At 53.4% G+C, this 26,676-nt stretch overlaps 11 protein-coding genes across 11 annotated transcripts; 7 read left to right on the top strand and 4 right to left on the bottom strand.

Annotated features, from left to right (window-relative positions):
- Nucleotides 1-205: 205 nt before the first annotated feature.
- AB675_10337 (Mitochondrial inner membrane protease atp23) lies at nt 206-946 on the bottom strand (the record flags this gene model as incomplete). The annotated part of the gene is made up of 1 exon (XM_018139102.1): nt 206-946. One exon carries the CDS (start codon nt 944-946, stop codon nt 206-208), a length of 741 nt encoding a protein of 246 aa, XP_017997353.1.
- Nucleotides 947-1,807: 861 nt separating this feature from the next.
- On the top strand, nt 1,808-3,159 carry AB675_10336 (FAD-dependent urate hydroxylase; the record flags this gene model as incomplete). The annotated part of the gene is made up of 2 exons (XM_018139101.1): nt 1,808-1,951; nt 2,023-3,159. 2 exons carry the CDS (start codon nt 1,808-1,810, stop codon nt 3,157-3,159), a joined length of 1,281 nt encoding a protein of 426 aa, XP_017997425.1.
- A 117-nt stretch (nt 3,160-3,276) lies between these two features.
- AB675_10335 (uncharacterized protein) lies at nt 3,277-6,405 on the bottom strand (the record flags this gene model as incomplete). Its single annotated transcript, XM_018139100.1, has 1 exon — nt 3,277-6,405. The coding sequence occupies one exon, from the start codon at nt 6,403-6,405 to the stop codon at nt 3,277-3,279; it is 3,129 nt and encodes a 1,042-aa protein (XP_017997401.1).
- Nucleotides 6,406-6,978: 573 nt separating this feature from the next.
- On the top strand, nt 6,979-10,285 carry AB675_10334 (Inositol phosphorylceramide synthase catalytic subunit aur1; the record flags this gene model as incomplete). The annotated part of the gene is made up of 5 exons (XM_018139099.1): nt 6,979-7,190; nt 7,240-7,371; nt 7,421-7,478; nt 9,131-9,378; nt 9,427-10,285. 5 exons carry the CDS (start codon nt 6,979-6,981, stop codon nt 10,283-10,285), a joined length of 1,509 nt encoding a protein of 502 aa, XP_017997464.1.
- Nucleotides 10,286-11,183: 898 nt separating this feature from the next.
- Nucleotides 11,184-12,338, top strand: AB675_10333 (Thymidylate synthase; the record flags this gene model as incomplete). Its single annotated transcript, XM_018139098.1, has 1 exon — nt 11,184-12,338. One exon carries the CDS (start codon nt 11,184-11,186, stop codon nt 12,336-12,338), a length of 1,155 nt encoding a protein of 384 aa, XP_017997438.1.
- Nucleotides 12,339-12,483: 145 nt separating this feature from the next.
- AB675_10332 (Fatty acid-binding protein) lies at nt 12,484-12,879 on the bottom strand (the record flags this gene model as incomplete). Its single annotated transcript, XM_018139097.1, has 1 exon — nt 12,484-12,879. One exon carries the CDS (start codon nt 12,877-12,879, stop codon nt 12,484-12,486), a length of 396 nt encoding a protein of 131 aa, XP_017997333.1.
- A 1,044-nt stretch (nt 12,880-13,923) lies between these two features.
- AB675_10331 (uncharacterized protein) lies at nt 13,924-15,732 on the bottom strand (the record flags this gene model as incomplete). Its single annotated transcript, XM_018139096.1, has 4 exons — nt 13,924-14,251; nt 14,305-14,714; nt 14,801-15,254; nt 15,302-15,732. The coding sequence occupies 4 exons, from the start codon at nt 15,730-15,732 to the stop codon at nt 13,924-13,926; spliced, it is 1,623 nt and encodes a 540-aa protein (XP_017997311.1).
- Nucleotides 15,733-17,286: 1,554 nt separating this feature from the next.
- AB675_10330 (uncharacterized protein) lies at nt 17,287-18,318 on the top strand (the record flags this gene model as incomplete). The annotated part of the gene is made up of 3 exons (XM_018139095.1): nt 17,287-17,400; nt 17,450-18,165; nt 18,216-18,318. 3 exons carry the CDS (start codon nt 17,287-17,289, stop codon nt 18,316-18,318), a joined length of 933 nt encoding a protein of 310 aa, XP_017997379.1.
- Nucleotides 18,319-19,215: 897 nt separating this feature from the next.
- On the top strand, nt 19,216-21,793 carry AB675_10329 (uncharacterized protein; the record flags this gene model as incomplete). The annotated part of the gene is made up of 3 exons (XM_018139093.1): nt 19,216-20,327; nt 20,379-20,922; nt 21,209-21,793. 3 exons carry the CDS (start codon nt 19,216-19,218, stop codon nt 21,791-21,793), a joined length of 2,241 nt encoding a protein of 746 aa, XP_017997418.1.
- Nucleotides 21,794-22,579: 786 nt separating this feature from the next.
- On the top strand, nt 22,580-24,187 carry AB675_10328 (uncharacterized protein; the record flags this gene model as incomplete). Its single annotated transcript, XM_018139092.1, has 3 exons — nt 22,580-23,123; nt 23,189-23,322; nt 23,372-24,187. 3 exons carry the CDS (start codon nt 22,580-22,582, stop codon nt 24,185-24,187), a joined length of 1,494 nt encoding a protein of 497 aa, XP_017997436.1.
- A 625-nt stretch (nt 24,188-24,812) lies between these two features.
- On the top strand, nt 24,813-26,023 carry AB675_10327 (Protein GVP36; the record flags this gene model as incomplete). Its single annotated transcript, XM_018139091.1, has 6 exons — nt 24,813-24,847; nt 24,937-25,021; nt 25,078-25,160; nt 25,223-25,571; nt 25,604-25,807; nt 25,859-26,023. The coding sequence occupies 6 exons, from the start codon at nt 24,813-24,815 to the stop codon at nt 26,021-26,023; spliced, it is 921 nt and encodes a 306-aa protein (XP_017997349.1).
- Between the last annotated feature and the right edge of the window lie 653 nt (nt 26,024-26,676).

The following is a 26,676-nucleotide window of genomic DNA, read 5'->3' as shown; positions in this document are numbered from 1 at the left end:
GCGCCTGGGAAACATCAGAAAACGGAGGTAATGCTCCGCGAAGGATTGGATTTTGAGTATCTATACAGTATACAGCCCACAGATATGCGAGAGGCGAGTCAGCTATCCCAGCTGGGCCGTCAAATGCCTATGAATTCCACCAGCGCCATGCGTATGAATACACAAAAAAATCAGTTCTTACTGCCCTCGAAATGGCCCCGCCATTTCACCGATAGATCTCATCAAACGGCCTCGTATCCCGAAAACAGCTCCCCCAAACCTCATCCACCACCCTCACCGCCGTCGCCTCATCCGGACAATTCGGCCGCATCTTGACCGAATGCACCGCCCTCCGCTTAACACAATCCTGATGGTGCGTCGTAAACGCCATGATCTTATTTCGAAAGAACTCGTTCGCCCATCTACACTCTCCACTCAGATTACTCGCGCGGATCTCCGAACAAGCCGTCTCCTTTAATGAGCTCTCATGGTCCAGTTTAGTCTGGAACCGCAGGTGATCATACGCGTGCACCATCTCGTGCGCTAGGACATCCTCCATCATATTCCGCTTGTCTACGAAGTTCGCACATAGGATGATCCCGTAGCGGTGGTCGAAGCCGCCTAGCATTCCCGTCTTGCAGGTTCGACACCGGATATTGCTCTTGTTGAGATCGCCGCCTAGGCTGCGGATGTTGTCGGACATGTAGCGCACGATGGGGGAGAATGCGAGGAGGTGGTCGCGGTATTTTTCGCAGCGTTTGCAGTCGCTGGCCGAGTAGCGGGTGTCGGCGTCCGCCCAGTAGGCGGCAGCGCCGGGCGCGGACATGGTGCCTGTGGCCATACGGTAGAAGTTTTTGAAGCGGTTGAGGAAGGTGGTGGAGGGGAGGAAGTCATTGCCTTTGATTGGTGTATCGTCGGTGGTCGACGAGGAGGGTGACGGCTCCTCTGGGGGTTGTGAATTCGACATCGTGAGAAGAGGGAGCTCCGGGGCACGTTGTCGCTGGAGCTAAGGCGCTGATGGAGAGAGTGCCGTTTGTTCGATACTATATTGCGATGAAGTCCAGCATTGGCCTAAAGAGGCAGGTTAACCGACCGCCGGCGGCGGCATCTTTGTGGTCGACTCTGCCTCTCCTCCCGACTTGCTACATAATTGTACAGGCTTCAGATCGTGTCCGAGACATCAGTAACCTCTCACCACCCTTTTATGGGCCCATGTAAGGGGCCGTACAGCACGCACACAATCATTGCTACCGGTCGACTCAGACATGTGAGGAACGGCTCGGCCGGACCTCTAGGTAGGGAGTCGCATATCATCTAGGTGCATTAGCCGCAGGGCTGGCGACGAACTCGATATGACGGCCGACGCATCGCTGCTCCAGGTGGCCGCTGTCATAAACGGCGACTCTTCGAGTCGGCGACTCAACGTTCTCTCTACACACAGGCCAAGATGCCACGCGCCCAACGCGGCCCGTGTTCGCTCATGTAACTCTCCAATGAGCAAAAGGGTGCGCGGCCCGAGTTTCGTTTCTACTACCACATGGGATTTGCGGATTTGAACAATACGCAAACGCTTACCGGCGGATGCGATCCGTTTCCGTGTGAATGCTCGTTCGCGATTAGGATGTGGGATAACGACTGATAATGCGTGGGCTTCGCACTGGATATAACACGAGTGTGATAGCCCTTCCAGGTAGGAAGTCTTCAAACTTGCCCAGATAACGTCAGCTCTTGCCATAAGATATAACACTCACAATCAATATCGTACTACGGCCTCTTCGGACAAGTACACTACTCGTCTGCACTAACTTGAAACCACACACACGTCACAATGGGCTCATTACCGCCCAGATCATGGCGGCAGCTAAGTGTAGCAGTTATCGGCGGCGGCATAGGCGGCATGTCCGTCGCCATCGCCCTGCGCCGGTCAGGCCACAAAGTCACAGTCTATGAACGCGCCGACTTCGCCGGCGAGGTCGCGCTTCAGTCTCCTGCGCCGCCAACGGCACACGGTGGCTGCACGAATGGGATGTCGACGTCTCAAAGGGCGACCCCGTCGTGCTCAGATCCCTCATCAATCGGGACTGGTACACCGGCGAGCCCGTCAGCGTGTATAGCCTAGACGATTACGAGAAGCGGTGGGGCCACGTGTACAACATGTTCCATCGACAGGATATGCACAAGATGCTGAAGGATACGGCGATGCAAGAGCAGGGCGAGGGCGAACCAGTAAAGCTGCTAGTGAACCACCAATGTCAGGACATCGACTTCCGCACCGGCTCAATCGTGTTCAAGAACGGCACAGTCGCGCAACACGACCTCATCGTCGGCGCAGACGGCATCGGCTCCGTCGTCCGCCTCCTCATCGGCGTGCACCCAGAAAAGAAACCCTCGGATCAGAGCTGTCTGCACTGCAACGTCTACACCGAAGACGCCGTCAAGGCGGGGCTGGTCGACTACTCGCAAGACTCCGCGTTGGAGTATTGGGGCGGGCAAGAGGGGAAATGGGATAAGATCGTGCTCTCGCCTTGTAATGGGGGGAAGCTGTTGTCGTATTACTGCTTCTTCCCGCGGACGGAGGGCGATTATACGTCGCATTCGTGGGGATCGAAGGATCTGCCCGTGGAGGAGCTCCTGAAACCGTATCCGAACCTTGACAAGCAGGTCCTTGATCACCTCCGGATCGGCCACGAGATTCAGCCGTGGAGGTTGTGGGTGCACCAGCCCTATCCGTACCTCGCGCGCGACACGGTGTGCTTGTTGGGTGATGCCGGACATCCGATGATGCCGCATCAGAGTCAGGGCGCGTGTATGGCTATTGAAGACGCGGCCGCAATAGGAATACTGTTCAGCAAAAGGTTCTTCCAGGGCGATATTGAGGAGTCTTTAGCGACATATAACGAGATACGGTTACCCAGGGTGACAAGAGTGCAGGCGGCGGCAGCGAAGGCGGCGTATAATATCAATGAGAGAATTGGGTTCTCGGTGAACAAGGACACGAAGACTTATAAGGTGGAGGATGCGAAGAAGGTGTTGACCATCGAGGAGATGAATGCGTACGACATGTACCACGATATCGAAGAGGTGCTGGCTAGGAGGAGGGACGAGACTTACACTGGCAAGCACTTGCACGGGTTGCCTATTGGGATGGAGTTACCGAATGGTGTTGTTATTGGGCAATGATGTAATTCTGTATTTAGGACATGATTAACAAATCTAGAGTCGAGTCGACCTGTCGCCACCTTGCTGATGCCAGGTGTCCGCTGCGTACAATGCGCGCGATGGTATCACTTTATATTATTATACATTGTCAGCCATGCATGAGCCAGTCATTATGTCCCGGCCGCTCAGCTCCTTATCTACCATCGGAACCTTCAATTCCGTTCCGGCATATACAGCATCTTCGATCAAGCACCTCCGAATCTCCTCATCCTTAGCGAGCCGTTCAGCACTCTTCTCCCAGACCGCCAGGGGCACCATTTCCCGACTCAGATCAGCAAGCTTCCGAGACAGTAATGCATCAGTCTTGCCGCTTGTGCTCCACTCTGTATCAAGTTTGAGCGCTTTTTGAAGTGTACTGGTTGCAAGCACGGCCAGCGACACGGTCTCGTGCCCAATGAATGCGTTCAGATCTTGCTGCAGCACTGCTTTGAGTAAGCCCCTTTGCGCTTCTCTGAGTCCGCCATCGGTGGGTAGCCACGTGGACACCATCTCTAGACTGCTTGTTCCGGGTGGGAAATGCGCTTCGAGGACCGGAAAGCGTTCTGACAGGTCTGCCACGACACCCGCCGCATTTGCACCAACCGCGAGCCTTGCTGCACTGGCGGCCCAAGTAATATGAGCTTGCTCCTCAGCAGACATCGTCCGCCATTCGGTTTCATCATTGCTCAATATATCGTAGGGCTGAGGACGTTGCGGTCTCTGGCCGAAGACCATGGAACGATACAGCGCTTGCGAGATGATGTCTTGCATGGTGCGGTCATACAAGCCATTGACGGCCGCGAATCTCCACAATGTTCGACAGACATTGGTGGCTTTGCATTGCCATGCTGTTAGGAACAGGATCGGAATCACTCTTTCAAGATTGATGTCTGCGATGTCGCGCACGACCATGTCTCGAAGGAGTTTGATCGCGCGGCCAAGGGCGCGCTTCGTGTAGAGGTACTTGAAGTGATGTACATGGATGTAGTACTGATGCAGGTCTGATTTCGACCGCATCAGGACTGATTTCGACCATACCTTCGCGAACAATTCCTCCGAAATTTCGTCAAGTCCGGTCTGTCTCGTGAGATTCAACGTCCGCTTGTAGGTGGCTGTTGAATGCCACAGGCGACCAAAAGACGAGTCCATGTCCTGCTCGAATGCCTTCCATGATGTCGCGTTATTCCCAGTGATCTTGAGTTGTTCCTCGACCAAGGGTAGCGCCAGGACTGCTCGTGCTTTCTTGGTCAAATGGGAAATGTTCGCCCGGTCCAGCGCTTGGACGATGAGCTGTCTTTGTGAGTCATTCGCACTGAAATCATAAAACAAAGACCATGTACGGCCGTTCGGACGTATACCGAGTTCCTTCATGTCGAGGACTATCTTGTAGGCGAGGAGTGGTAGGTTCCAGTTGAAAGCGTGCTTGAGCCGCAGGTTCATAATGGCAATAGTGTTGGCGAGCTCGAGCTTTCGACAACGAGCATAGATAAGGTCTGCAGCATCTTGCACCTCATAATGCTGATTGAAGTACTGGAGAGCGAGTCTCAGGGCATCAGCGCTTGCATATTTAGCGATATGTGCATCTGTGAATGCTTTCAGAAGCCGATCAGCCACGAAGCGATTCCGCTTCTGGACCACACTTCTTTCTAAAACTCGAGCCTCTGATTGACCAGTGACCTGGCGGACATAGGCATGGAATGCCGCCACAGAATCGATCGACGCCAGAGTCCGTCGCTGGTCGGTCTTTTGTTGACTGGATGCGATCGTTATGCCCTGCAGCTTCTTCGCGACCTCCTCCGCAGCTATGCCGCCCGTGATTCGCACTTTACATTCATTGACAGGTTTTAGCCACGGTGGAAAGACTTCCACACGAGCACCGTTTCCGACATGCTCAATCCAGATGTTTCTTTCAAGAGAGCCAGTGTACGCTGTCAGTGCCGATGCGCTGAGGTAGAACTCTCGGAATGGGTCAAAACCTGAGTACTTGCGAGGAGCAACATTCTCTAGCAACCTGGACAACGTCACCCAGTGCTGTGCATTGTCCATGTTCTGTCTTCGCCACAGTCTGTGCACGGATTTTTTATCTGCATCGAGGACGTAGGCCTCATGCTTCTGCATATACGTGCTCGTAGATGGAGCTGGCTTCAGCACAGGATCGGCAACGAATACCTTCTGCAAATTGGCCCCGCTGACCTTCGATAGGTCTGGTGAATCGTGAAGTTGCGACTGAGATGTATCCGGTCCAGGTGTGGCCGTTGGAGCAGTAGGAGCATTCCCGAAAATAGCTCTCTCGCTGGGTAGTGCTTCTTGCGAGGCGCTATTTTGCCCGAGATCAAGAAAGGTCAAGGTTTGGGGTCCTTTGTCATCCGCAAGCACGGCGTCGGCAACGGCAACGGCAACGGGCTTGTGCTCCCGTTCTACCTTCTCCTTGGCACCAGGAGACTCATTGGAGGAAACGATGCCCGCCTTAGCACAAGTTCTGCTGTCCTCCGAAGACTGGTCTGACCCGCGGACAACTAGCTTAGAATTGTCTGTCTGAGGAGGATCTGGCGGAACGACTGACATTTGGTGTGTTCTCTGGGCAGAATCGGTGCTTGCCGAGTCTTTCAGAAGTGCTGACTGAGTAGAAGGATTGCCAGCCTCTGTTTTATGCGGTAGTCTGGCAAGACTTTGGACTGCGGCTTGTGCTGGCCGGATCTTGAGCGAGTCCCCAGCGGCCGGGTCAGCTGCATGCTGAGGTGAGGCCGTCGCAGATCTGGTCAATGTAGACAGGTCGACAAACGCAGCCCGAGTCCATGGCAGCTGCGAAGGCTGCACCGTCGCAGGAGGTGCTGCTCCCACGTTGAAAGCACGTGTAGAAGTGTGTTCTTGTTCGAGACTCGACCTGCTCGGAATCTCTGCTGGCTTGATTTCGGGCCGTCCATCGCGGCATCTGCTCTGTATTGTCTCCGATGTGTAGTTTGGAGTAAAGAATCGAGGCTCTCGAGCTACTTTGGCTGGGGTTTGATGAGAGCGGCGCGGCAGCTGCTCCTGGTCTGCCGAGCGGCGTAGACCTGCTTCATGATTGCGTGACGGAGGCGCATCTCCTCCTCGCACGTTTCCGGTGAACGTGCGACATCGAGCGACAGATTGGCCTGCGCCCGAGCACAGGCATGTGGTGTGTTTTAGTGCTGAGGACTGGCGAGCAGCCGATTTGGCAGTCAAGCAACTCGCATTTCGAAGAAACATAAACTGATGGCATTCATGGAGGCACGTCGCAGGGTGTGTCGCATCAAGTACGGATGTCAATGAACACAATCGTTACCGAGAGATGGGCTTCCTCCGTCGAATTGCAGGCGCGATGCTGTCCAGAGATGCTTGCAAAGGCTCAAGATGGGCTGGTGCTCAAAAAGTCGGCGAAATCGCGTGGTGCACGAGTCGCGTTGTGGAGAGACTGAAATCGCGGATGGAGTGGTCATGACTCGAAATCATATGTCATATCAGCCCTCAGCCATGTGCGCATGCCACGTTGTCACACGATTCATTCATAGAGTCGAAGGATCAAAAAGAGAGTGACTAGCTCGAGATCGTCTGATTTCGACCTCTACATAACAGTCGTCCACTCATTCACTTCTCACTTCCCCAGTGAATCATCGCCGCACTCGTCGCATCTTTCTTCGCCAGTTTTGCAACCTGCAATCCAATCCAGGACCATTCTCTGTCCGAGAAATAAGATTCATTGGAGACGGACAAAGTCCTTGACGTCGGTTTCGTGGTTTGCGACGTCCACTCATTCATCGATCAAGACTACGTAGAGCCATTATGGCGAAAAGCGGGATCCTACAACTGGTATTCCTTCTGGTCGTTGTTGGCGTCATATGCGCCATTGGTTTCGTTGCATACAGCATCGCGCACGATGTTGGTCACAATACCCGAAAGAAGCTGGAGAAGAAGAACATCTCGTTCAGCAAGGAGGGGGCGAAGGTGGGAGTGAGGGAGCGGAGTCAAGAAGAACAGGGCGATAGCGCTCAGAAGTAAGCTCGGCTTGATAGGAGAGAACAACGCATGCTGACTTTAACGCAGTTTGCTGGTGAACATTTGGAACAATTCGTACTTTCCCAACTACAAGTCAAAACTTGGCTGGATGGATGGCGCATCTGGCAGCAACCCGGGATCACCAGCGACCACGCCTGGCGCAGCAGATAAGCGGAAGCCGTAAGTCTATCATTGTCACGGGGAGACAAACAGCTGATCGAAGTCTCAGCTACTCCCGGTCCTCGTCCAGCCAGAACAACCTCTCTAGAACGACTTCTGCCAAGCCAGTGAGATAGCAGGCTGCCAAAACAACCCTCGCGGAGTGGTTCTGCAACGATGTCGCGGACCCAACTCACCACGATTCATGACTGACGATCCGAGAACTTCGAGAGAATTGCATATGGTTACGAGATAGTGGGGAGTCATGGATGCCCAATTCAGGACAGGCGTGAGTCCATGGCTATAGTCTCTGGTGGTACATTGTGAAGCCACCTGCACCGCCAGATCACAGTCGCACGGTGCAGAAGTCCCGGCCTGCACCAATTATCTTGCGTCGTATAGACGAATGCTAGTGTTTTTCCCTGTGGTTCTGCAATGACTGTGTCTAGCACCTGGAAGCTGCTGTCGTCGCATAGTATTGATGCACAGTGGAATGGTTCGTGAGTCCTGTCGTCGTGTGCAGTAGCCAAAAGTCTGCACAACGGTCATGAGAAAAGCCGATTCGATGGAAAAGCAGAAATCCTACAGGCTGGGCGTCATCGTGCGCTAGCCTACTAACGATCGAGAGATTTTCGCCTGGTTGGCTATCCGCGAGATTGGTGCTCGTGAACTTGTCAGCAAGCGACCACAGAAGTTCAGCTCCGCTGGTCTCGTGGAGTTCATCTGCACGAGGCAGAGACCTCATGAGGCACTCCTACCGCGACGTGCAAGTAAGGCATCATCTACCTTGAATTCATCGAGACTTCGAGGCTGTCATCAGAAGCATGGAACTTTTGGCTGCGATGCCGATCGGTGGGAGCCGTAGTCAGCCCCGGCGTTTCGAAGTTTCCCATGAGGAAGATCCTTTCAACGGCTGGAGGCAATTGGGAGATTTGATAGCTGGGGGCTAATTTCAGCATCAGATATCGTATACTCGTTAACGCTTCGTGGGCATCGTCTCTGCACAACTACTCCTGAAGAGATCCTCCTGGCCCTCTGATGTATATGTCTTCAGTACCTGGGCCGCCGAGACAACCAAGCGACAGCGGACAATGCATTGTGTTGCAGCTGCATCGTCATCAACATGTGCTTCAAGTGGCTCCAAAATTAGTGACGTACAGTGGCCGTGCAGATTACAGGCAAATGATGAGGCAGCAGCCAAAGACTGGAAGTTTTAAGCGTGCATAACCGGCATAACCGGTGCACAGGCCTGCTCGACAGGCCTAATTTCCAGCGGAATAAGGCTTCGAGGCTTGGGCCTCTGCGCGCTAAAGCACTAACGAGCCGGGAGGTCCGCAGGCTGCCTAACAGCAATTCGCTCTCATCTCATCTTCGAGATCCGCTTCGTTTCTCGTCACCCACAGCATCCGCCTTCACTACTTTCTCACATAATCTATGCTCACACGACATTTCCGCCCGTATTAGCAGCAATCGATCTCCCGCGACACACTTGCCGTCTCTCTCCTCGTCGTCTCTGACCTCGCCGTCGCTCTCATTCCCGTCGAACTCTCCTGCCGCTTGCCTTTGGTCTACCAACCACCGCGCATCCTCGAACGCTCCGCAGGTCCTCGCGTGAGCCAGGGCTATGCAGCCCTTTGCCACGTCCTGGAAGGACAAGCAGTCACAGGTGCAAATACCATGGCGGTCTATCCAACTTCTCGTGCCTCATAGACTTCGTCGCAAGATTCGCTCAAAACTACGAAATCGATCATCACCCGCCTCCTCTGTAACCGCTCTACAGACCTCCTTCTCGCCCGCCGACACCCTAAGATCGTTGCAACAGCACAAGTGGACGTGGCACGATGGGCAGTGGGTGATTCTGGCATTCTTGCTCACCTTCTCGTTATGCATCATCGAGTCACCGGGACCTATGGTGAAGATGGCTGTAGTGACACTACTCGGCACGTCCCTCATCTTACCCATAACGAGGCAATTCTTCCTGCCGTTCATGCCTATTGCGGCTTATTTGATTTGGTTCTTCTCTGCAAGGTGTGTATAAACAATTTCGACCGCAGTGTCTGTGCTGATGGGTTCTAGATTCATTCCTAGCGAATACCGACCTCCGATCTGGGTCAAAGTCCTACCAACCCTCGAAAACATCTTCTACGGCGCAAACATCTCAAATATTCTTTCGGCACACCAGAATACCGCTCTGGATCTGCTCGCCTGGTTTCCGTATGGGATTGGCCACTTTGGAGCACCCTTTGTTTGCGCTATTCTTATTTTCATCTTCGGACCTCCTAAGACTCTTCGCACTTATGGCTTCGCTTTCGGATGGATGAACGTCATTGGCGTGGTGACACAGGTCTTGTTTCCATGCGCAGCACCGTGGTACGAGAATATGTACGGTCTCGCACCTGCAAACTACAGCATGAAAGGATCACCGGGCGGGCTTGCTCGCATAGATCAACTTTTTGGAATCGATCTGTACACCTCCGGCTTCACAGGATCGCCTATGGTGTTTGGTGCCTTCCCATCACTGCACGCCGCAGACGCCACTATCGAGGCATTATTCCTGAGCCACGTCTTCCCTAAGCTGACCCCACTGTGGTCTTTCTACGTTGCTTGGCTATGGTGGGCTACGATGTATCTCACGCACCATTACCTAGTCGATCTGGCGGCTGGCAGTCTGCTCGCCGGAATTGTCTTCTTCTTTGCTAAGTCGAGTTTCCTGCCGCGCCTGCAGCCCGGCAAGCGCTTCCGATGGGACTACGACTACATTGAGGTCGGAGAAGAGAGCAACGACTATGCTTACGCTTTGGCGAACTTGGAAGGAGCACATCCTGATAGTGACGAATGGACGATCGGTTCCTCCTCCTCGATATCTTCCGGCACTCTAAGTCCTACCGAGGAAAGCAACGCGCGCTTCGTCGATGCTTACGAGCATCAGCGATAGTATCAGCTTCTTCCAGCACGCCATCCCCCGAACGCTTCTCCGACACGAACCTGGAGCTCGTTTCATGCATGACGACATGTGATGGAAATTGTTTGTACACACTTCATATTTGGTCTGGACACACGGCTGGCGTCTGAACCTGCATGGTTGGCTTATGAATTCTTGGTTTCTCAGCACAGCGGCTTCTGTTTACCGCTTGACACATTCGCTTGTACAATAAACTTCAACGAGGTCGACAAAGTCCACCCGGAAAAGTCTGCACTCGCTACCATTACTTCGATTCAATAACTTAGACATTGAGAGCAAAGCCTTGGATGTGAGAGGGGAGCATTGGTGAGGGTGGGTGATCACCACAAGAGATGGAACGGACAGGGGTCCTGAAACGACACCAGGAGTAAGATTTCTGCTGTCTTTGGCAGGCATTTGCATCATGGCGAGGAGTTAAACAGTTGCACAGATCGGGCAGTGCTGGGATACGCATACGCGAAGCTCATCAGTCGAGTCGTCTCCTGAGAGCGCGTAGGACTAGCTAATACGATAATAATCCAAGCGAAATCTAGACTATCACTATTCCACATTGTCTCAGCTGAATTCTCAAGACGTATGTTACTCAAGGTGCGCTCGCCGACTAGCATTGCTCTCTGATCGCGGACCTTTTGCAGTCCATTAACTTTGTCACACATGTCAGCACCAGAAGGACAATAACCTTCGACTATCGGAGTGAAATGAAACATAATGGTCGATCAGGTGAGATTTAGATCGAGGACGCCTTACGTAATTAGTCCAACGCGTCACTCGACGCGTTCGGAAAGAAAGACATGAAATTACTGGAGCCAATATTCACATTTGCGAGCGTGCGACTTGCAGCAGGCTATAACACTACTACATACCACTCGTGATGTCGCCGTCTGCGATCAGTGTGGAGGCCGGTCCACCTGCCAATGCCGACGGATTCCTCGCTGAGCAATCAAAGATCACGCAAAAAGAAGCCTCCGCCACCTCCACCACCACCACGACCAACGGCACGACCAACGGCAACAGCACAACACCAGCCGAGCCGCATGATCCGACCCACGAAGAGCATCAATACCTGAACCTACTGCGCGACATCCTCTCCCGAGGCGAGCACCGACCCGACCGTACTGGCACGGGCACACTATCGCTCTTCGCCCCACCACAACTACGCTTCTCTTTGTCCAAACCCTCAGTAGACGATCCCTCCAATCCCGACGCCCACATCCCAATCCTCCCCCTCCTAACCACCAAACGCGTCTTCCTCCGCGCCGTCACCACCGAACTCCTCTGGTTCGTCGCCGGATCCACCTCCTCCAAACCCCTCTCCGAAGCCGGCATCAAGATCTGGGACGGCAACGGCTCCCGCGCCTTCCTCGACAAGCTGGGCTTCACCGATCGCGAAGAAGGCGACCTCGGCCCCGTCTACGGCTTCCAATGGCGGCATTTCGGCGCAGAATACCGCACGCCTCAAGACGACTACAGCGGGAAGGGCGTCGATCAGATCGCGGAGATCGTGCGGAAGTTGAAGCACAGTCCGTATGATCGGAGGATTATACTGAGTGCATGGAACGTGGCGGATTTGGGAAAGATGGCGCTGCCGCCGTGTCATATGTTTGCGCAGTTTTATGTTAGTTTTCCGGATGCCGTGAGGGGGGAGGCGGCGTTGGCAACAGGTGCGCAAGCAGAGAAACCGGAAAGGAAAGGACATTTGAGTTGTGTGCTTTATCAAAGGAGCTGTGATATGGGGTTGGGTATACCGTTCAATATTGCGAGTTATGCGGAGCTTACGCATATGTTGTGTCATGCGTGTGATTTGGTTCCGGGGGAGTTGATACATACGATGGGGGATGCGCATATTTATTTGGATCATGTGGAAGCGTTGAAGGAGCAGTTGGGGCGGGAGCCGAGGGAGTTTCCGACGTTGAAGATTGCGAGGGAGGATAGAGGGGAGGGGAATATGGAGGGGTGGAAGGTTGAGGATTTTGTGGTGGAAGGGTATCGGCCGCACAAGGGTGTTGCGATGAAGATGAGCGTGTAGGCGGATGTTGGTTGTTGTTATGCAACGATCGAACGAGCCTATTGTAATGATATTGTCCTCGCATCGGAGCGGTCTACCAGTGCATGACAACTGGCGAATTCTTTATCATCACTTCTACACTTTCTGATCTGCCCACACTGCCACCTCACAACTTCGCCTTCCCCCCACTCTGCTGCGCCTTGCTCAACACCGGCTCCAGCTTGGTCGCCTTCATCACATTCCCCTTGACCTTCAGCTTCCCGCTCATGAATAGTGTTTGTGCCTTGGCCTTTCCCTCTACCAACTTCCCGAAGTTCTCGTCTGACAGAATCAAGGTCACGTCTGCCTTCTTGCCTTCGGGAGCGGTTCCAGTGCTGACGGCTCCGGATTCTTTGAGATCAATGTTCCAGGAGGCTTCTTGGTTAGAGGCGTTTTTGAGGGTGAAGGCGAAGATGGCACCTCCCTGTTTTATGGCATCTTTGCGGTCAGATTCGTTCGAGAGCGCTGAGGAGATGGCGTCGAAGGCGGCAGAGGAGGGGAACGAGGGGTTTGAGAGGCCCATTGTGACGAAGTGTACAGATGTGGTGTGTATGCGACGAGTTTGCCCGGAGAGTGTTGTGTACGAGGGTGGTCTAGCTGCGGATCGTGCGGCTTCTGTATGGCAACGGAGTTTTGGGTGATGATGTTATGGTTTTTGATTGTTCGATTGGCGAAAAGTCCGAAAGAAAGGATGTTATGAGAAGAGTAAAGAAATAAGGGACAGTACAATCGTCGAGTCGTTGAAGTATTTAGCAGATCACATGCCCTCAGCCTCTCCGAGGCAACAGCCAAGCGGCATGTGCATCGCTTCTGAATCTGGGGGCTCCCAAATTCACCGGGACTTAAGCGACGCAGTTCCGGGTGGGGAAGTCACCGCTTCGGGACATTCTCACGATGATGCCTCTTCTTCAACGACATCGGTTTCGCTTTGTGCTAGTGCTAGCGAGTCGATAATGCTGCTGGCTTGACAGTACTGAACCCGACCTCGGCCTTTCAGATAGAGCTGCTGGTGATGGAGGTGCTCATTGGCGGCGCAATTGAGTACACCAAGGACTGCTCCTGCAGCGGAACGATCATTGACCGCCAAGAGGACTGACTGACTGCGTCTGCCCTCGGCTTGTGGCAGAACATGTTGTCTATCTGGTGCCTCTTGTGGCTTTCGTCATCACAGCGGAAGCCATATGGAATTAAATTGTTGAGTTATATGCACCCAGTTGTCAATATCACTGCCTGAAGCGCACCTAAGCGCATCTAAGACAGTCACAATATTGAGTTGCTGACCACAGGCATTGCAGATCATTATGGCAAAGTATAATATATAAGATTGTATAAGATACAACCTCTCTTCATATATGGTTACTTATTCTAGTTAGTGGATATAAGCTATCTTATCTAGAATACTTAAGTATATAAACAGATAGTTATCTAGGTAGGGCACTAGAACATATCCATTTGTGAAAGACCATGAGCAGTGGAGAGACTTCGGGTTCGCTAATTTGTTTTGGCGACTTTGACATCTACAGATCTGCAGCGGCAAGGTATTGTCCAACCTCTCTCCCTCTCTGCGTCAATCTGTCGAGCCAGTGTCCCTTCCCAATGCCACTTTCGCACTCGCGAGCTTCTTCGGCAATGGATCTGCGCCTCCGTCATGATCATTGTCTTCAAAAACGCCCTGCCATACGTCCTCCCGTATTGCACGCAGATAGGTCGAGAACTGGTTTTGGAAGCTGGCAAGGCCATTGACGTGAAATGCATGGAGTCCGACCAGGCAACAAGCGACGGCACTCACCAGACCCAGACCATAGGGTAGTAACAAGTCCCTACGATCATAACTGTAGACGATGGGATAGCTAACGACCTGTGCTTTGATTGGCTCTGTCTGCGATGCATCTTTACTTTGAGAAGCAGGTCAGTGGGCAGTGCGATGCTTGGTGGATGCTTTACATACAGCAAGTCAGCCTCGCTCATGAGACTGACAGTCAAGTTCTGGAAGAGTTGTTCGAGGCCTCTCTGCGTCGTCTCGGCGCGATCCCAGTCGATGTTAGTGATGAGATAATTGGTCATCCAAGTGACGAGATTTAGATCGGAGTTAACCTTAGAGTTTCCAACAAGTAATTTGCCAAACGCGCTCATGACGGCAGCGTAAGTGATAATGTCATTGGCGCATTCGCCCGGGCACTCATTCAATCGCGTGGCGACAGGGTTGATCCACTCAATGATCGAGCAATTGCTTGTCTGACGCGAAGACTCATAGAGGAAGTCAACAACGTACGTGGCATTGTACAGGCGACACTCAGTAACGTTGGGCGCAGCGAGAGAGACATTATCATTTACGCTCGAGTGCGTCTGAAGTTCCACCTGGGCGAGTGTCAGCCTTTCGGATGTGCCAGCAGAGTACAAAGCCGGGCCTCAAGGCCGATGATGTGGGCGCGATGAAGACTTACTGAGCTATTTTTGGCCGTAACGACGAAAATTCCCGCAGCATCTTCGGAGGTGGTGTCGAGCATGAGAGGCCCCGAGGTAAACCCGCTCTCCGGTTGACTGGTTGACATCTGAGTACCCGCGACCCAGGAAGCCCACGAGTAGAAGCCTGTTTGGATAGTACTCGCGGGGGCGCACTTTAGCGCAGGGCCGACGAATGTGAGAGAATATGTTTCATTTGGATATTGTGGAAGTGGCAGTTGGGGCCTCCCAGCTGCTGCAGTCCCGTACGCGTGCCTGAGCAGGATTGGATGAAGGGCGATTTCCAAGTAATCGTCATCGTCATTCATTGAGACATTTCCGTAATTTGTATGGCTGTAAGAAAGCTGTGGGACTCGCAACAGCGTTGTGTTGGATGTGTAACGTGACTCAAGTGACAGCGAACCTGGGGAGACGACCGCAGTAAGTGGTAAGAACCTCAGACGATGTTAGAGACATCAGAAAATGATTCATATATTGCCTACCATGAAATCAGTGCAATGAGTGTCAGTAGGGGTGCAGTGATCCAGACGCGCCACTCGAACATATTCGAAGGTTTTCGGAGCGCGTTAGTAACACAATCGATATCTCCCATCTGCTGGAAAGTCCGCTGATGCAGATGCCGCCATTGATGCTGCACAAAGGCATCTCCAACGCATATCGATAGAACCGTCTTGAATAAGAATGCAAGCGCAGTCTCGAACCTTGATACCCACGCTTGAGATAGGGCGATTTCGTCGACGACTTTGCCATCCAGGTATATGTTCATGAAATGTTGAGAAACAGCAATGGCGACTCCGAAGAGCAATGCACTCGACATGACGATCGGTGCTCGCCACCTCTTGATTGTCGTAGGAATCACGTCGACCGCTTGAGCCACAATATCGGCCTTGGACGCAGGGACAATCGGGACCATGGTATACATTCCACGTTGCGTCGCTGATTGGACCATACTGTACTTTTCGCGCACAAAATTGCAATTGAGTCTTGCAATCATGCAACGAGAGCACTGCGGAGTGAAGACAGTCAGCAGCTGTCGCAAACCATATGTGCCTCTCGAATCTGGATCTCTGTTGCCGGCAAGGCAGTTGTGCCAAAATCTCCCGACATTGCAGATGCAGGCTGTGAGACAGTGGTGATCTAAAGGTGGTTGACAGCTATGACACGATCATCTCGCCAATCATGCGTCTTCGGGGTGGGTGATTTGGGCACAAGCAGGTTGTCATTGCCCGATCCGTGTTGTGCGAGTCAAGGTCAGACCTTTTGACAGAAGGGGATGGACATCGTAACAGGTGTCGGGCGCAAGTGACAGATGTATTCACGGTTCATCGGTTTCCGCACATTCTGGTGGTTGCAGCTCTCATTGTGTGACCGGTCACGTCGGTCAGTCCAAGTTTGTATCGTGCATCTCGCAATCGCATTGCACCGGGAATCCCGATCCTGAAGCGGGCCTTTGGTACATATTTGGGTCCGTCTGTTCGGTGCAGTGCTGGTCAAAGTATGCTCGACTCGATGGCTTCAGCAAAGTCGTCTCTCGCTGAGGGCGTTGACAAAGTAGTGGGGGCGTTGGAACTGATTTGGGGTTTGCGAACCAGAATCGCAATCTAGGGTCTGCAATAAGTACATCGAATACTTGGCGCCTCGGTTGACAATCGACTCAAAGGGATTCAAAATAGTATTCGAATAAATGGAGTCGCGTCATTGGTATTTAGAGTCTAGAGACATTCTGATTCCCACTGGCAAGGGAAGCGCCTAGCTCAGGGGCCGACAGGTTGTTCCATACCTACAAAAAAGTGATGTTCAATGATGTCCTGGGTAACAACGACACCGACTTTCTCACCCCTGTGTTCACGAGCCCAGATCCTGCTGCCTTGGACATAGTGCTGAAGTCGACCTCGGCCTGCCAGATCGCGTCCGACGACGTGTCACTCACTAGCAAACTTGAATTGGAAGCCGTAGCCATAGTACGCGGCAGAGGAGCCCGCCAAGCGCTCTTCGCTAGAGGGAGCACGGTAAATGCAACTCGGAACATTTGAACCTCGCTTCCAAGTTGCTCTGCTCCAGACAGACAGCTCATCTGCCAGAACTGTGACAGCGTCCGAGCACGGGGCTTCTAATGCAGGCACGATCGGACGCCGTGAACTCAATCTACTCTGAACGGCGTGCCCATGTTCGCCCTTACCACCACGACGTCATGATCTGAGGCTACCTCTATCATGCTCTACTCCCACGATCCTTTTCACGTCATCATTTGGCAATGCTATGATCGCTGCCAGTCTGCAGCTTGGACTGGACATGATGACGCATGCTCAGTGGTTCACGGAAATGCCTACGAGACGCGTGTGGGTAGATCACGTCCTTCTGTTCTATGCTTCTTATGTTCAGGCTGCCTAAAACCATCAGACCACCACGTTTTCTGCGTCTTCGACTGCATCCTGGACGACTGTTCTCTTTCCACCCTGCCGTGAACATGCCTCCAAAATCAAAGGACAAGTACACTGACCCCAAGCTCCGAGAGGAAGTGAAAGAAGAGATTAAGCAGTCCGACAAGGGCGGCGAACCAGGACAATGGTCAGCCCGCAAGGTACACCCAACACGTTCCTACACATTTAACCCTCTACTAACCTCAACAGGCACAAATGATGGCCGCCGAGTACAAAAAGCGCGGCGGCGACTACAACACACCCAAGTCCGACAAGGATGAGTCAGCCAAGAACCTCGACAAGTGGAACGACGAGGACTGGCAGACTAAGGATGGCGAAGGACAAGCTAAGAAGGCTGACGGGTCGCGGAAGCGCTACCTACCGAAGAAGGCGTGGGAGGAGATGGACGAACAGGAGAAGAAGGAGACTGATCAGAAGAAGCAGGCGGCGAGTAAGGACGGGCAGCAGTACGTCGCGAATACGACGAAGGCGAAGCGGGCTAGGAAGAATGCTCATGAGGAAGGGGAGGCCGATGGTGACCAGGAGCAAGAGAAAGGAGGCGACCAGGATGGCGAGGAAGAGGAACAGGAGGCGGAGAAGCCGAAGCGTGGACGACCAAAGAAGGCCGAGACCAAGAAGTCCGACACGAAGGAAGACTCGGAGAGTGCGAGCACAGGTCGGAAACGAGGTCGTCCGAAGAAAGAAGATGGGGACGAGGCTAAAAGCGAGGAGCCTGCTCCAAAGAAAGGCAGGGGCGGTGGAAAGACCGTCGGCTCTCGCCATGACAAGGCAGAGCCGCCAGCTAAGCAGGCATCAGTGAAGAGACTGCCAAAGAAGGGACAGAACCCGGCATACTGGAAAGCCATGCCTGGCTGGGTCGACGGAGAGGTAGTTGAGATCGTGAAGACTTCAAAAAAGATCGACGGGTAAGCTTCCCGATCCCGCAGAAGAGTATGTCCGGCTAAGTTCTGAACAGCAAACAAGTGAAAGCATCGAAGGACGATCCGAAGGTTGTGCTGAAAAGCAATTCGTCCGGGAAGATCTGCGTACATAAGATCGATAATGTGTATTTCGACTAACCAATTGCGAAACAGGGCGTTCATGCTCAGCGAGGACTGTACAACAGATATACACAAGGTGTCAGGATGGTACAAGAGCGTATATTGTATAACGGTAGCACATTCATACTTGGGCAGCTGAGCGTCGTTCAAGAGTTCAGAGCACACGAAGGTTTGATAATTCCTGAACTCTGTTCTCGCTACGAAGGCAACAGAAGAAGCGCTCGAACTTACCATCAGCTACCTATAATCAGTGCGTGTGTCACAAATATCTCCCTCTATCGAGATGTATTCGTCGGCTTTGGTGCCACGGGACTCCCAGGCCCCAGGATCACTGTCAGAATGGTTCGACTAGCCACATGCACACGTTTTACAACCTCTCTCGCGCTTGCCACAATTATCTGCAATGCCTGCGCGGGACCTGTCCAGCGACTCGACATCGCGACTGTCTCGGCCTACAAGTATGCGCTGGGGTGCGCTTCAGGCAGCGATCCCGATGGTTGGGTGCGTCTAGCTCGACAATGCAATCTTCAGTATGGCTTCCACTGCGATAACGAGGGCCACATGAAGCACCGGAAAGACAACATGGTCTGTCAGAAGTCGTGCGGTTGCCACAAGCTGAGGGCAGAAGAGTTCAGTCAGTCCTCTGACGCTTAATAATTGGCTGCAGGTGCAGTTCTTGATGTCCTCAATGGCGTCGCCAATGGCATCTTCTAACGGCAGCAGCTCCTACACCTGAACGCGCCTGCCTCTTCCCCTCATGAAAGCTGCCAGGCTGAAGATTAGTGGCAAGCACGATCGGACAGCCAGACCATTCGTATCATTCGAATCGGTCCAGAGGGCGCCCGGCCACTCAAATGCAACGAATCCTTTCTCATCCTCACTTTGCCCTAATCTATCACTACCTTGTATAGCCTTATGAACGACACCGAGCGCAACCTCACGGTCCCACCTATCAGATCATTCACGACACGAGCCGCGCAACGTCACCCTAGCACCAGAACACTCAGATTCTCGGACCATGACGGTGCGGACGAAGAGAGCCCTAAAGCTGACAATGCCGCAACTCACACGATCACTGAGTCAATTGCCAAACTCGAAGACCTAGTCAAACAAATCACAGAGCTCGCACAGGATCCCAAACCCATCAAAACGAGAAGACGGCCGTCAGAAAGCATTGCTGCCAGAGGATGGCAGTACCTGAAAGACCAGGGATGGTCTGCCGAAGACCAGCAGTCTGACGACACACAAATGGCTCGGAAAGTGATGTTCGATATTGGTCGAAATGCAACACGGCGGGACGATGGGCATGATCACTCACCGTCAAAGGCAGCAGCGACCTTGCCAGAGATATCTCTCGTAACTGCGACAGAAGAGAAGCCCTCGCCGAGAGCCAACGGACACCCGGATGCCAAAGCACATGTCCAGAAGGCGTGGCTGAAGAACGACCCAATTCCACCTCCAAGACGAACGGCGCCGTCTACGGCTGCCGACCCAGGTCCATCAGAGGAAACTGGTCGTCTCGATCCCAGTCCATTGGAAGAGCCGAAGCCTGACACTCATTTTCCTTTCACTCAGATGTTCGGCGTCCGACAAAACAGCACCAGCTTCCATTACCGCCGCTCCGAGACATCTGATAGTCACACGGTCAATTTGAAGAAGGTCAACCACGTGGATCTCTGGAACAAACCGGAATCTTTTGACGTACATTCATCTTGTGCGCATGCCTCGGTGGCGCGAGATTGGCCAGTCGGCCGAAAGCGACTCGCGGCGACAGTGGCATGTCTCAACAGTGCTTGCATCGGACTGATAATCGGTATTTACGCTGGTGAAGTACCTGCGATCCAGTACGTGATTGCTGACTTCAATCACTATGCCATCCTTGGGAATGTCTTTCTCTACAGCGGTCTAGCAGTCTCGACATTGCTGCTGTGGCCACTGCCTCTCCTTCACGGTCGTAAGATTTACACAGTAGCAGGTCTGGCACTTGCATTTGGCTTGCAGATCCCACAGGGTATCGTTGTATTGCAGTATCGACAGCCAGATGAGGTCTAGTGGCGCGTCATTCTCCTGTTATCCAGAGCGCTATCCGGTCTCGTCCTGGGTCTGGTCAGCATCAACACGTTTGCAACATTACTTGACCTGTTCGGAGCATCCCTCATGAGCAATAATCCACATGGTGAGGAGATCGATCCGTGCGACGTCCGACGCCATGGCGGAGGCATGGGCCTCTGGCTCGCTGCATGGTCCTGGTGTAAGATCGGCACGATCGGCATTGGCTTTGTTATCGGCGCGTTCATCATTGATCATGCTACCGTGGACTGGGGCTTCTGGACCTCCTTGTTCCTACTTATGCTTGTCCTCATGGTCAATCTCATTGCACCAGAAGTGCGCCGATCCGCATTTCGAAGAACAATCGCTGAGTTCATCGGTATCGATGGACCTTTCAGTCGTGTGACACGTGGAGAGGTCAAGATGCACTTGGATGAAACTGGTCCATACTGGTGGAGCGAGGAAGTGCAAGCTGGGGTTCGTATGTGCTGGAGGATGGTCAAACAGCCGGGATTCCTCTTCCTGGCAGTCTATACGGCTTGGGTCTTTGCCCAATTCAACTTGGTGCTTGCGGTAAGTGTCTCGCGCATGCGGAGAACCTGGCTGACCCAGTCCAGCTTCTTGGAGCCCTCTGTTCGCGTCACTACCGATACCGCCCGCTGTTCGTGGGAATCTGCACCTTGTCGATGGCGTTAGGGGCATTGCTTGCTGTGCCATTCCAGAAAGCATCAGTGTTCAGTCGCGCTCGACATCATCCACCTCGGACAGACAGCTCGACGTTCAAAAGAAGCCAGTTCTGGACATCTCATCTTGTGCGTCGGGCATTATTTACTGTCTTGCTGACGCTGGGAGGCATTAGCTATGCACTCTCGCTCGTGGACCGCCTTTTCCTGTGGCTATACCCTGTGTGATGGCAGCTGTCGTTGGCTACTTCTCAAATCTCGCCATCGCAGAATGCTTCGGACTGCTCATGGAGACTTTTGACGTTTCCGACTTGCAACCTGGGATGACCGGCCACCCGCCTCATGGCCTTGAGGCTGCTAAGACTGCTCGAATGAGGACGAACTTTACCAGCTATCCTCGAGTCTGCGCCGGCGTATCTGTGGTGCAAGGCTTGAGCTTCGCGCTCGCATCTGCTGCTACAGGACTCGCCGGCCGTATGGAACGCAGAATTGGAGCCATGTACGCTGCTGGAGTGGTGGCTGGTATCCTGCTGGTCCTTACGCTGAAGCTGACTCTCGTCCTGATCCGCTGGAAGACTGTCCAGATGATACCCAGCCAGAAGGTCCGGCAGGGCAGAAAGGACTCAGCGTGGGAGCCTGTCGTCTTGGGTCATCCGAGTGGCTTGACTCGAAAGATTTCAATACTGGAAGCGGGTCGGTACACACGTTGGGAAGAGATCAGGAGGCGCAATAGATTGGAACATCGACTCACGGCGGCCTGAGTTGAGAATGACTGACTGTCTGGTACTTCCCGATAGCCTTGAAGCGGATGTCTTGACTAGTCGTCTTTCGCTCCGTGGCTATTGCTCCGCTGGTTCGGGCCCATCCCGCCGTATGAAGCTACAGAGAATTGCTGCCCAAACAGTCCTCATCGGAGCAGGGCGTGCTTTAGTCGTGAGGCTGCTCAAATATTCGAGGCTGTTGTGTATCGGCCGGCCGCTTGGATGGCATAGCACACCGAAACATGAACTTCGGTACACACAGCTCAGCAAGCTGTCCCAGGTGCCTTGTGACACGTTCGCAGCAAACCAAGAATCGGAAGCGAAACTGTCATAACAGTGTGAAACCATGGCAGCATTGGGAAGTCTCTGCTGAGCCGGGCAAGGATCAGGGGGCGCGATGAAGCAACTCCAGCCACCGATGCTGCCCAATGTGCAATCTGCATTGGCCCAAGTCCCACGTCATTTATCTTCTTCTCTTTTCCCAACTCTCATCCTACGACACTGGTTGCTGACCTCATATCATTCACAACAACACAATTATAACAGCACGTGAACTCTGTTGCATTAAGAAGCAGACGATACCGACTCTAGCGAGCATTCTATATCATTCGCAACATAAAGTAGCCGCCCATCACCAACACTCGCCCCTCACACCCCACATTGTCCCAGAGTCAGTCCACCAGGCCTGCTCACCGATCAGGACACATCGATAGCGATTCATTCGGCTCCCATCGCTCAGTTGTAACACTGCACGAAGGCACAAACAGTCGCAGTCTGCAGTAAGCCATGGCAAGATACCGCCCAGATCCCCGCTACTCCGGCGACCTGCCGTACCGCGACGCCCCGCCCGCCCGCTGGGACCGAGAAACCTTCTCTCGCGAACGAGACCACCGCGGTCCTAGCGGCCCTCCACCACCGTTCGAGCGCTACGACGATCCCTACCGCTCACCACCACGCCGTGGTACAACCACTATCGAACGAGAACGGATTTACGAAGACGACCGATATGGTCCAGGGCGCGAGCGGGATGTCCGATACTATGAGGACGACTACTACCGCTCTTCCGACCCGCGTGCCGCTGGAGGTGCAATGGTACCGTTTCGTCCTGAGCGCCCGGCACGACCAGAGCCGCCTGCGAGAATGCTGCGGAGGCAGAGCAGCTTAGACTTTTATGATAGGCGAGCTCCGAGGCGATACGACGACGGTTACGACGACCCTTACTCGCCTCGGGGTCCACCACCTCCAGCGCCGCGACCAAGATTCGATGAAGTGCAGGTCCAAGATCCCTATGCATACGGGATGATGGTTTCAGAGAGTACCGAGAAAGAGAGTGGATTCGGCATCGGAGCAACTCACCTGGAAGGAGTCGATCGCGGAGCAGACCGAGGACGGAAGTGGCTGAGAGTGTACGCGAAACGATCATTGAGGAGAAAGAGAAGCCCTACCCACGGAGAGGGAAGACGAGGATGCCAAAGCGGTTGGTGCATACCAAGGTGCTGTATGATCTGGGCTATCCTTACTATGAGGAGGTGAGTATACCGTCATCTATGCTCAAGTCGACTGCTGACGGGACTGCAGGATGAGAAAACTATTCTCATCGAGAAGGCACTGGGTCCAGAGAACATCGATGAGGTATTCACGATGTCCAAGGACTACTTTGCACGTGAAAGTAAGCGAGTCCCAGTCTCGCCAGACCTATCAGAAGAGACAGTGCTAACAGTCGAAGCTACGACGACACGACTCATCGAAGCACCGCCGGAGTCTGTGCGAGGCGGGGCGAAAGAGATCAGGATCGAGAAAGAAGAAGAGATCATCAGGACTGTTCCACTTGATGACGCGCCGAGATCAGTTCGAGATTGGGATGCATTGTCTGTTCGGACTGGCAAATCAGGTCGCTCTCGATCGAGGAGGAGGTCTCGCCGAGGCTCGAGCCCTGAAATTATCAAGGAAGAGATCATTGAGAAGAAAGAGAAGATCATCGAGCGAGACATCTCCCCTGCGAGGACGCATAGGAGTCACCGGCACCATCGCGACCACTCGCCCGCTACGAGTCGGAGTGGCAGTGAGGTTATCATCGAGAAGAAGATCATCGAGGAGGATAACTTCGATGAGTCGAATTCAGTCCATGTTGGGCCACTGGCGCTTGTGGTCGACAGACATCCCGACCGCACTGATAGGGACATCAAGGAGGAGATTCGACGTCTTGAGGCCGAGCGCCGCGCTCTGAGACGCGAGCGGAGGTATGAGCGCGAGGGTGGCGAGGTGATCAAGATTGAGCGAGTTCGAGACCGAAGCCCAAGTCCGGTAGGGGAGATCATCATCGAGGACAGGAGGGGCAGTGAGATTGTGGAAGTTAAGAAGGACAAGAGAGGTAGGATGAGCCTGGTTCGATAAGCCCCGAGACAAACCGGATTCTGATTTCTATCGACAGGTCGCTCGGTCTCAAGACCTGCTCCGCCGAGTGCGGGACTTATCAAGGCTATGATGGCGACACTGACCTGAGAGGCTTGCCCGATGGACCACGCAGCGGAGAATCGCGCAATAAGGGCTATTTCTGAAGCCGGCAGGGCCTGAGGTTGCCTTCTGGATCGCTGTTATGGTTGAACACGAGCCGTTGCATAACGATGATCTCCTGCATACGCGATATATGATCTGGCACGAGTTTCCTAAACTTCTCGGAGAGCATCACGGCGATTTTGACATGGCCTCCATATATGTTGTTCTTAGAGCGTACCTGATGTCTTCAAACATGAATGAAAGTGTGTGTCCTTATTCCAATGAGATTAACCCGTAGAGCACTCTGTCGATGAGAAATAGTGGTAGCCTTGATAGTCTTGGCATCGATTGCATTGGAAGTCGGGCATGTGGAACGGGCGCCGTCCTCCCTAGTCAGCTGTACAGTAACCAACACATCTGACCCTCCACATCGCTCGCACTTCAACGCTCCTCCTCCGCAAGTCCCATTACACATCTGACCCTTCTCGCTCATACTACTACCATTGTCTACTGTTTCGCCATCATGGACAAGATCACCGGCTTTGGAAAGAACATCAGGTGTGCCCTCTCCTGAGAAGTAAACACGGGCTTATCGATCGAGTCCCCCAACATGTGCACATGACAATGGACTAACAGTTTCCCAACAGCTCGGCATGGAACAGCACAGTCACGCCACTTGCGCAGCGTAATACACAGTATCTGAAGGAGACCTTCGGCTCGACTGAGGAGAAGGTAGCACAGACCCGATCGCCAAATGGCGACCACGTGCTGACCATATACCAAAACAGACGGCACTTCCGGACGAGTATGTTGACCTCGAGAAGAGAGTCGATGCATTAAAGCTGGTTCACCAAAAGCTGCTCGAAGTCACGTATGTCCATCCTTCCCCTCAACACCCTGTTCTCAACATGTGCTGACCGACCCCGACAATAGCAAGCAATACTCAAACGAAGCCTACGACTACCCACCCAACATCCGTGAATCCTTCGGCGACCTCGGTCGCAGCATCACCGACAAAGTCTCTCTCCTCTCCAAGGCCTCCTCCCCAGCCGAAGCACAAGCTGCCTTCACCGCACCTCCCTCCGCAAAGCCGCAGCCCAAGACCTTCAACCACGCCATTGCCCGCGCCTCCCTCGCTTCTTCGCATCTCCTGACCGAGAACCCCTCTACTCCCAACCAGGACCCTCTGGCGCAAGCCTCGAGAAGTATGCGCTCGCAGAAGAGAAAGTCGGCGAAGCGCGCCTTGCGCAAGACCAACAGATCCAAACACGTTTCCTGGCTGGTTGGCAAACTACGTTGAACACGAATTTACAGTTCGCTACGAAGGCGAGACGCAATGTTGAGAACAGCAGATTGATGCTGGATAGCACGAAGGCGGCCAAGAAGAGCCAGGTTCAAGGACGGGGCATGAATCCTGATGACGAGACGGCGTTGAGCGAGGAGGCGAGGGCGGAGATCGAGGCTAAGGAGGATGACTTTGTCAGCCAGGTTGAGGAGGCGCAGGGCGTTATGAAGAATGTGAGTTAGAGATATACATACTAATGTCGTCGGGTGCTAATTGAGGAACAGGTTCTTGACACGCCGGAGCCACTTAGGAATCTGGCTGATCTGATCGCCGCTCAGCTCGAGTATCACAAGAAAGCTTACGAGATTCTGTCGGAGCTGGCGCCTGAGATTGATCAGTTGCAGGTTGATCAGGAGGCTAGTTATCGTCAGAGCCGGGAGGGTGCTTGAGCTTGCAGCACATGGGCATCGGTTTGACAGTCAGGGCGGCCATATTTCTTGGAGTACGATGCGAGGAACAAGCCCATTAGTGATACCATCAAGTCTCGTAGAATCATGACATGCCTTTCTACTACCTGGGACTTTGTCCATTAGCATTACTGTTCAGACCTGTGCGGCCTCGCCCACACGAAGAGTGGTAGTCATCCGGTCTTGACCAGAACTGAGCGTCAGCCGGCGATAGATAAGTTCTTCGATTTAGGCACGCTAGCCGAGTCCGCGGACTGTCGACTGCATCATCTCCAACTGATCTACTCAGAACATTCACCCGCATCTCTCTCTACCTGCACATCATACCTCAGAAGGTTGCACCTGCCTCGTCGCTCAAACACAGCAGCTCCTTCCGCCCGTCACACATACACTTGCTACGAGAAGAAGCTTCAGACCGACCCTTCGACCGCCTGCCGACCAGCTCTATCAGGCATTTACCGGCAGGCCAGCGAGCAAGCACTCAACACCTCTGGTCTGCCAGACGATTATACGAGGAGCGCAGCGGCCTCTGCCGAGCGCATAGGACACCATGGCAAATGGGTACGTGATTCTCGATCCCTCAATGCAGCGCCACCATACAATGTCGGCAGTCGAGCAAAGACCCTCCTCCCAGG

Source organism: Cyphellophora attinorum, assembly GCF_001299255.1.
Source record: "Cyphellophora attinorum strain CBS 131958 chromosome Unknown Contig24, whole genome shotgun sequence".
Lineage (NCBI taxonomy): Eukaryota > Fungi > Ascomycota > Eurotiomycetes > Chaetothyriales > Cyphellophoraceae > Cyphellophora > Cyphellophora attinorum.
This window is presented reverse-complemented; position numbering and strand designations above follow the sequence as displayed.